The sequence below is a fragment of the Corvus brachyrhynchos genome, unplaced genomic scaffold (genome assembly GCF_000691975.1).
Source record: "Corvus brachyrhynchos isolate BGI_N302 unplaced genomic scaffold, ASM69197v1 scaffold340, whole genome shotgun sequence".
NCBI lineage: Eukaryota > Metazoa > Chordata > Aves > Passeriformes > Corvidae > Corvus > Corvus brachyrhynchos.
Window position 1 is genome coordinate 377,151 of NW_008235987.1, and position 8,766 is coordinate 385,916.

At 61.3% G+C, this 8,766-nt stretch overlaps 2 protein-coding genes across 3 annotated transcripts; one reads left to right on the forward strand and one right to left on the reverse strand.

Moving 5' to 3' along the window:
* The first annotated feature begins 6 nt into the window (after positions 1 to 6).
* On the forward strand, positions 7 to 894 carry ARL16 (ADP ribosylation factor like GTPase 16). 2 transcript variants are annotated; one of them, XM_008631315.2, is made up of 3 exons: positions 7 to 79; positions 286 to 401; positions 555 to 894. In XM_008631315.2, exons 1-3 carry the CDS (start codon positions 32 to 34, stop codon positions 724 to 726), a joined length of 336 nt encoding a protein of 111 aa, XP_008629537.2. In that variant the 5' UTR covers positions 7 to 31; the 3' UTR covers positions 727 to 894. The 2 variants fall into 2 exon arrangements, with proteins under 2 accessions (XP_008629537.2, XP_017585511.1); XM_017730022.1 differs by lacking the exon at positions 7 to 79 and having other exon boundaries at positions 86 to 401.
* Positions 895 to 2,438: 1,544 nt separating this feature from the next.
* On the reverse strand, positions 2,439 to 8,764 carry TMC6 (transmembrane channel like 6). The gene is given in 21 exon segments (XM_017729986.1): positions 2,439 to 3,021; positions 3,243 to 3,321; positions 3,464 to 3,542; positions 3,731 to 3,907; positions 4,251 to 4,384; positions 4,638 to 4,713; positions 4,860 to 4,955; positions 5,108 to 5,205; positions 5,522 to 5,603; positions 5,753 to 5,928; positions 6,091 to 6,208; positions 6,210 to 6,235; positions 6,387 to 6,525; positions 6,606 to 6,796; positions 6,966 to 7,220; positions 7,310 to 7,406; positions 7,505 to 7,610; positions 7,726 to 7,884; positions 7,998 to 8,129; positions 8,461 to 8,579; positions 8,709 to 8,764. Coding segments are annotated over 20 exon segments (2,388 nt in total). The 3' UTR covers positions 2,439 to 3,021; positions 3,243 to 3,249.
* Positions 8,765 to 8,766: the final 2 nt, after the last annotated feature.

Genomic DNA, 8,766 nt, shown 5'->3' on the forward strand with positions numbered 1-8,766 from the left:
GAAGGTGACGGTGCGGGAGCTGGGCGGCTGCATGGGCCCCATCTGGCCCAGCTACTACAGCGAGTGCAGCGCTCTCCTGGTGAGCAGCACTGGGAACCCGTCCCGGGGCCACCGTCCCGAGGGATGAATGCGGACGCGGGGAGAGGGCCTTCCGGGGCTGGGGTCGGTCGGTCCCCTCGGTTTCGCCTCGTGGTGGGATTTCCCTCCTCCGCGTCTGCTCTGGCCCAGCCCGGCCCGGGGTTGCTCTCGGCACACCCGCACCCCGCTTTCCCTTCTTCCCTCCAGTTCGTGGTGGATGCCTCCAACCCCACCCAGGTCTCCTCGTCCTGCATCCAGCTGCTCTCTGTCCTTTCTGCAGCGCCACTCGCCTCTGTGCCCGTCCTGGTCCTCTTCAACAAGATGTGAGGAAGAGGGTTACCCGGAGGGTGGGGGTGCCAGGGAGCAGCAGCTGTGCTTTGCTGCACTTCCCAGGCTGGAGACCCCTGAGCCAGGGCTGGGCCGGGCAGGGGAGCCATCGTGGTTGGCTGATGCAGCCCCCCCTCTCCCCATTGCAGTGATCTGCCCTGCTACATGTCGCTGGTGGAGATGAAGTCACTGTTCCGCATGGAGGACATCGTGTCCTGTGCTACACAGCCCATCACGATGCTGGAGACCAGTGCCCGCGATGGCACCGGCCTGGCCGATGTCCTGCAGTGGCTTCGGACCGCTCTCAAAGACCCCTCCTGACCCCAACCCTGCCAGGTGGCAGCCCAGGACTGCTGTCACGGAAGGAGGTGGCAAAGGAGCAGCTGCCCTGCCTGGGGCTGGGAGCAGAGCCCAGGACAGTGCCTTGGGCTGTTGATGGACTGGATCCCTGTGGGACTTCACAGTAAAACTCCCACCAAACTGTCTAGACTGGTGGCTGCGCTGTGCTCAGGGGGAAAGCCTGGGCTTTTGGGGAAGGGACAAGCAGAGGCCAGATTGTGCTGGCACTTCTGGGCACAGGAGGGGCTCCTGCAGTGGGGCTGGAGGCTGCAGCAGCACCTGAGCTGAGCTAAGCACGGCAGGGGTGGGTAAGACTCCCTGGGTTTAAGACTGAGTGCATGTGGGCCTCATGCCAGCCCAGGCACAGTGGGGTGACCTGGGGGAAGGTGTGGGGGTGAGCTGGGGGAAGGTGCGGAAGGACTAGGTGACCTGGGCGGGTGTCAGGAGCTAGGCCAAGGCCAGTGACTGGGGTGCTTCAGTCAGGGATGTCTCACAAGCTGTAGCAAGTGCCAGCCCACAGCTGCTCTCCAGCGCTCACTTGGGCTCAGGCAATCTCAGAATGGGTGAAATTGGAAGAAGGGACCACAGTGGTTCATCTGGTCCAGTCTCTCTAGTCAAGCCGGGTCATCCCAGAGGACATGACACAGGATTGCATCCAGACAGTTCTGGACTATCTCCAGTGAGGAAGATACCACACCCTCTGTGGGCAATTTGTTCCAGTCTGCAGTCACCCACACAGGGAAGTTCTTTCTAATAGAACATTATAGAATGTGCTGAGTTGGAGGGGACCCATCAGGATCATATTCAGGTGGAACTTCTGTGCATCAGTTTGCCTGTTGCTCTTTGACCATTGCTGGGCACCATGGAGCAGTGCCTGGTCCATCCTCTGACACCTCTCTGCTGACAGACCATGAGGCCGCCTGGCAGTTGTCTCTCCTCAAGTCTGAACAGGCCCAGCTCCCTAAGCCTGTCCTCATTAGAGAGATGCTTCAGTCCCTTCATCATCTCTGTAGCCTCTGCTGGACCTGCTCCAGGAGTTCCATGTCCCTCTTGTCCTGAGGGGCCCAGAGCTGGACACAGCACTCCAGCTGTAGCCTCACCAGGGCTGAGCAGAGGGGCAGGATCACCTCCCTTGACTTCCTAGCAATGCTTTTCCTAATGCACCCCAGGAAGAGATGGGGCTGTATAGAGAACCTGCCCTGTGCCCACACCACTAAGCAGTGTCTGTCCGTGCTGGTAACTTGCCCTGTGCCCACGCTGATGGCCTGGCCCAGCCCAGCTGGGCAGGCAGCTGCCTCACCCGGCAGCCCTGGTGCCAAGTCATAGGGTAGGGGTGGCTGCCTGCGCCTGGCACACGCCACAGCACACCCTACCCTGGGCCTGTCAGTGCTGTGGCACCAGGGCAGCTGCCATAGCAGGGCCTGGAGCTGCCAACAGCATGATATGGAGAGGAGTGGCTCTTGGTGCTGGGGGCTGCAGATACTGCACCGTGATGGTGAGTGGCAAGTGGGGTGGCAGTGGCCTTTGCTCCAGCAGTGTGGGCTGAACTGAGCTCTGCCCCAGGCATCCCCGCGGTGCCAAGAAGCCTGAGCACACCCTGTCACTGCTGCTGAGTCACCGCCACAAGCACCGCTGACACACCAACCCCACCTGCCCGCTTCCAGCCCAACAGGTCCAGACATCAGCCAGAGCACTCCTGCACAGCAGCACTTTAATGGGCCAGGTCACCTTGAGCCCACACGGTCCCTGCCCAGCCCAGTACTCAGCATCACAGTGGTTCTTCCAAGTCTGTCCCACCAGCCAGTGCAGTGGGTGCAGGGCTGCTGGGGGTGGCCCCGTGACCTTGTTTGTGGGGCCGGAATCAGCCAGCTGCTCTCGCACTGGGCTGGAGCTGGGTCCCCAAAGGATTCTGAAAACAGTGCAGGGCACACTGGCAGGAGGGAGAGCTGAAGAGCTTTTCTCTGCAAGTAGTGACCAGCCATGGAGCAGGGCTGTGCTGGGAGGCAGTCCTGCACGGAGCTGTGCCCTGCTGTGACAGCAGCCCTGGTCCTGTACCTACTGCACCCCAGCAGCTCCAGGCAGCAGGAGCACCTGCATCCTTTTGATGCAGCATTCCCAGTGACATGCCCCAATGGGTCCTTGGCCATGGCAAGAAGGGAGGATCTTCCTCAGCACTCCATTGTCCCCCAGCTTCCAGCGCTGTGTTGTGGTGGACAGATTCAGTCCCAGCTGCAAGCAGAGTCCATTCCATCCCATTCCTTCCTGTGGGGCTTGACACTAAGAGGACAGAGTCCCTAAGATCCCATGTGGGAGAGGAGACTCTTAAGTGTCATCTCCCTCCTTGTCCCAGACCTGCCTCCATCCCCTTCCCTGTCCCTGGGTCACAGCAAAACCAAGGACCGTGCATACCTTGGGACAGGCAGAGGAACATCTGTGCACCCGGCTGAGCTCTGGGTGCCCTGGCAGCCCCGCCCCACTGCCCTTCATGCTGGCCTCACCTGGGACTCAGGAGCATCTGTCTCTCTGCTTGTAAACGCAGTGAAGCTTCTCAATGAGAAATATCTTATCTTCCCCTTCCTGCAATGTCACAGACAGTGCAGTGAGCAGCAGTGGGGTGGCTCAGTGGCGGTGCTGCTGGGGCCAGAGCCTGAACCAGCAGTCTTGGGGCTTGACCAGGCTTATGAAGCAGCCGAGATGGGCAGGGGCAGTGCTCACGCACATTGGCAATCTGCTCCTGGAGCAGGCGGATGATCCTCTGGCGGCCTCTTACCACCTGGATGTTGAAGTAGATCACAGCTCTGCAATGACAGCAGGATGGGACGGTGGCAGCCAGGCAGGAAGCTGAGGGACACTGTGCTCCTGGCACTGGGATGGGCCACAGGGCTGCGGAGTGACACCTTGGCTCCCAGCCCCACTCAGGGCTGTGGCAGCAGGACCCTCAAAGCAAGGGCCCAGGGTTCAGCCTTGGGCTCGGGTCCATACTCACATCAGGGCCATGGATATGAAGAACAGGAGCCAGGTGTTCTCCAACAGGTGCTGGTAGACCCAGGCAAACCAGGTGATGTTGGGGTTGGACTTCTCCAGCACTAGCACCCACCTCTTCCCTGACTTGTAGATGGTTTCCAGCCCCCGGAAGGGACCGCAGGTTTCTGATGGCTGCACCCTGAGCAAGCAGACCAACAGGGCGTTCAGAGCAATGAGCAGCCCAGCAACTGCTGCCCCCAGCCCAGGGCACTGCCTGTCTCAGCCCTCCAGGGACCCAGCCTCACTGTCCCCAGCATCCCCAGAGCTGGACAAGGGGGTCCTCATCCCTGCATCCTGCACCAGGAACAGCTGGAAGAAGTGAGCACAGGCCAGTAGACGGGAAGCACATCCCTTGCCTGGGGCGGCACCTCATAGTCTGCAGCTGGGGGATGCCAGGGACAGGGGCCATGGTCTCCCCAACCCCTCCTTCTTCAGGTAGCCAGGGGTCCTGTGCCCTGAGCCGTGGCCTCGTGGGTACTCACGACCAGATGGTGTAGGAGAGGAATGCAGCTGCACCCAGGAAGGAGGGGAAGCACAGCAGAGTGATGAACATGGTGCTCATGCGTGATGCTTGCCAGGGCTTGCTGGGGGACTGGCAGTTCCACATCAGGCTGGTCTGTGGACAGGGAGCAGTCCTGCGGGCTGCCAACTCCTGGAGGGCAGTCCACACCCTGCTGTCCCCTCCCTCCCACCCACTGGGAGCCAAGCGAGCTCGGGGACATCCTATCCCCAGAAACCCCCACTCAGTCCCACCAGCACGAGGCCGCTTCATGTGGCACCACTGCTGCAGCAGAGGCTGATGGTGACAGGGCACAGCGTCACTGCAGTTTCACCCCATGGGGAGTTGCAGGGCTGGGGGGAAATCACACCTTTTTGATATAGAACAACAGCAGCAGCTTCAGCATCTGCACAGCTGGCAGGAGCGGAGCGAAGAGAATACCCAGCCTGGGAGCAGGGGAAAGATGAGCTTGCCTGGGTCTGAGCCTCAGGAGAGACAGAGGTGGGCACAGCTACAGCACCCACAGGGCTCCTGGGAACTGCAGGTCATTTGCCAGCAGAGGAAGGAGCCACAGAAGGCAGAAACATCTCACCAGGTCAGGGTCTGCCCATAGATCAGCTCCAGCACGTTTCGGGCGATATCAAACTCTGGCCTCTGCTTTGTCTTCAGCTTCTTCTCCAGGATTAGCCTGGGTAGAAGTGGAACTCTGCTCCCACACTGCCTGGGGGGACCTCACACCCCACCTTCCCCTCTGATGGCAGCAGAGCCTGGGTGCACCGGAGAGCTGGGACCATGCAGGGATGCCACACAGGTGGGGGGCCATGTCTTGGGGCACGTTACCTCCAGATCAGCTCCCCGAAGAGCATGTCCAGCAAGGTGAATATGAAATCCATCACCATGAAGCGATACAGGTCCTGCCCCACACACGTCTCCCAGCACTGGGGAGACAATCAAGTGTGGCACAGAATCACAGAATAGCTTGGGTTGGGAGGAACCCTAAAGCTCATCTCTTTCCCCATCCTGCTCTGGGCAGAGACACCCTTCCACTAGACCAGGATGCTCTGAGTCCTGTCCAACCTGGCCTTTAACAATTCCAGGGATACCCAGAGCTTCTCTGGGAGCCTGTGCCAGAGCCCTCACCACCCTCACAAGGAAGAATTTCTCCCTGATATCTAGTAAAGAAGAAGCCACCAGCTCCCTGCACAACCCCAAGCTCAGCCCAGCCCTCCATGGCTCTGGGGCAGTGGTGCTGACCTCCTCTGCTGAGCAGGTAACACTCCGGCTGAGCCACTGGGAGCACAGCAGGATGAGAACCATCGTCTTCAGGATGAGGTTCCTGGGGAGCAGGAACAGTGCCAGAAGCTCCTGAGCCCAGGGGGTGGAGGGGCCAAGCCCCAAAGATGGGGTGCCTGGCCCCAAAGCCTCCCTGCCTGCCATAGGCGCAGGTGCAGCACGCTCCATCCACCAGGGCCCCAGCCAGCCCACCTGATGATTGCCACGTAGACTTGTGTCACCGGGGAGTCCTGCTTCTCCCACATCGCCAGCAAGTTGAACAGGCGGGGCATCAACGCGTTGAGGAGGGACACCACAAGGGGCAGGACCAGGAGAATGGCTTCTTGCTGCCATCTGCCACTGCCCTGTGCTTGTTGCTCCTGCTTCACCTGGTGAGCAGTTACTGGGGTGAGTGCACAGCTGTTGGCAGCCAGGTGTGGTGTCCTTGGGGAGAGCAGCAAATGCCCAGGCCAGGAGCAGAGCTGCAGTGGGGCTGTCCCTGCCTCTCCCCCCAGTATCCCAGCCCTGTCCCTCCGACCCCAGGCACTCACCATGTGCATGTGCTCCGAGAAGTAGTGCACAGCCAGCACGCAGCCCGACACACAGCCCAGTGCCAGGACCCAGGCCAGCAATATCACGATGCAGTGCCCCAGGCACTGGCAGCGGCGGACGGGGGCGGTGCTACACCAGCAGCTCCTGAAGAGAGCAGTGGCAGAGCTGCCAAATCCGCTTTGGGTCCAGAGCAAGGTTTCATCCCACTGCACCGTGGCAGGACCCCGAGGGGTGATGGACAAAGCAGTGGTGCAAGGTTGGGGTCTGGGATGTTTTGCATTGCCCAGCTCCTCACCTTCAGCTGGGTGCAGATGTTCTCACACTGCAGCTTCACCGAGCGCCTCTGGATCACCTTGAAGTCCCAGGCGCAGAAGACTTTGATGGCCAAGTCCCCCATAGAGCTTCTCACGCTCTCCCGAAAAGAGCGGGACACACTGCAGTGAGGTGAAGGGCATCAGGGATTGGGGCTGGGTGAAGGGGAAGGCTGGCAGTGCCACAGGTGCTGCTGACCCACCTGTACACCAGCAGGATGCAGGTGACAAGGAAGGAGACCCCAATGCTGAACAGGTAGGCCAGTGGCAAGTTGTACGGGAACAGGGGGGCTGCGAGGGGGCACATGCTGCCCTTAGGACTGGAGGTGCAGGGGTCGTTTAGGGTGACGTTCCTGTAGTAGCCGTAGTACAGCAGCGAGTGCGTGAAGTAGCCCTGCAGGAAAGCACACCATGGGGCCCGCAGCTTCCTGCTTAGCCTGGCACCTCTGTGCCAGCCTCAGGGACACAGAGCCTTGGGCTGGGGTATTATTGCAGTGGGAAAGTGGGGCTGCCCCCCAGGCTTGGAGCAGCCCCTGATCTGGGGTTGCCTGGGCCATGCTTACTCCTCCTGTGAGGAGCTCGAGGCCGGTGAAGGGCTGGGGGCTGACTGATGCAGGGGGGTACACAGCCTGCAGGACCACCACGAAGGCCAGGAGGATGAGGAATGAAAAGAAGTTGAACATAAGGAGCATCTTGAGGAAGAGGAAGTAGGAGAGGACACTGGAGCCAAAGCGGCCCCCAATCTGCTTCAGGGCATAGTGCCAGGGTTGTGCAGTGCGGAGCAGGGAGAGGATCCTGTACCAGAGACCTCGGCAGCCCTGGGAAAAGGAAAATGGGGAGAGCAGTGGGGCTGGAGCCTGCACTGCTGCCCTCACAGCCTCTGTGCAGACCTGTGCCCCTGACTTACAAGGATGACGTAGACCTTGGACCAACCACAGGGTGAGAAGAGGGCCCTGTGATGGGTGCGCTGCCTCAGCGGGTCCCTCTGCCTGCTCAGTTGCCGCCTGCCCAGAAGAGAGGGGTGTCAGAGGGTACCACAGGTCCTGGCACAGCTCCGGCTGTGGGAGTCCTGCCTCGCTGGTGCTGATGGATGGGGTCCTACCGGAGGATGCGTTTCTCCGCCAGGCTGAGGGGCATGGTGAGCAGCATGTGGCTGCACTGGCTGGGTGAGACGCTCAGCAGCTCCTTTACCAGCAGGCGCCGCTTGTCTGCGGCACAAGGGGCTCAGTGGGACACGGCTGGCCAGGTCACAGCATGCCTGTCCCTAACCCAGTGTAGGGACAGTGCCCAGCACTGCCTTCTCACACACTGGGGGACCCTCACCTTCCAGCGTGGCCCTGGTGGGGTCAGTCTCCAGGTCATACTGGCGCAGGCTGGGCCGCGCCGCACGGCAGAGCTGCTGCAGGGGTGGGCGGCGGCTCCGGCGCCGCAGCCGGGCCGTGCGGTTGCAGTACTGGGAGATGATGGCCCCAAGGTTGCGTCCTGTGGATCAGAGCAGAGCAGGGCTCGGGCGGCCGTGGGGGCCCAGGCAGGTGCAAGAGCTCTCCAAGGGGCTCTGGGACCTGGGGAAGGGTGGGAAAGTGGGTGGCACCTACCGATGGTGCGGCTAGGCATGCTGGCCAAGATCTGCAGGGAGGCAGAGGAGTAGCTGGGGTGCTCCTCACCTTGCCCAGGCTCTGGCCAGGCTCCAGCACAGGCATCTGGAGTAGCCAAGCAGGCTGGAGACTCTGGGAGGGGGAAGGCAGAGAATGCAGAGAGCCCATGGCTCATCCCTGTTTCCCTGCTGCTCTGCTCCAGCACAGAGGCTAGGTGTGTGCCCTGGTGTGTGCTTTTCCCAGAGTACCCCCTTCTCCAGGGATGCTTTCTGTGTCCCCAAGATCTGGTCTGCCCTGGACTGCCCTGCTCTGCACTGGTCAAGGCATCAGCAGGCTCCTACGAATGCTTTGGCCACAGCACTGACATGTGACACCGCTGGCCCAAGCAGAGTCAGGGCCGGGAGATGGCCCTGGGCACACACATTGTCCCCAACCTGCCCTGGCTGAGGCTGCAGAGCTTTACCTCTGTCCCGCTCCTGCAACTCCAGCTCCAGACCTGCCTCGATCAAGCTGCTCTGCTCCAGGATGAGCTGGTGGAATGAGGTGTGCAGGGCTCTCTCGTTGTCCGGACTGGGCTCCTGGCTGCAGGGACACAGGGACATGGTGGCACGGACACCTGGTGCCTGCAGGGCGTGGGGTCGTAGCCTCGTGCCCCTGGGATGCAGGACCCAGGGCACGGCAGGGCAGCGGGCGGGGTCAGGTCACACTCACCCATCGCTCTCGGTGCCCTCGGGGACGTGGAGAGTGATGGAGGGCGGCTGGGACATCC

Excerpts from the sequence above, each read along its gene's own strand:
- ARL16 (XM_017730022.1), top strand. The coding sequence starts at position 124 with ATGAATGCGGACGCGGGGAGAGGGCCTTCCGGGGCTGGGGTCGGTCGG. Across the intron at positions 402-554 it reads CTGGTCCTCTTCAACAAGAT|TGATCTGCCCTGCTACATGT; the intron begins GTGAGGAAGAGG and ends TCCCCATTGCAG.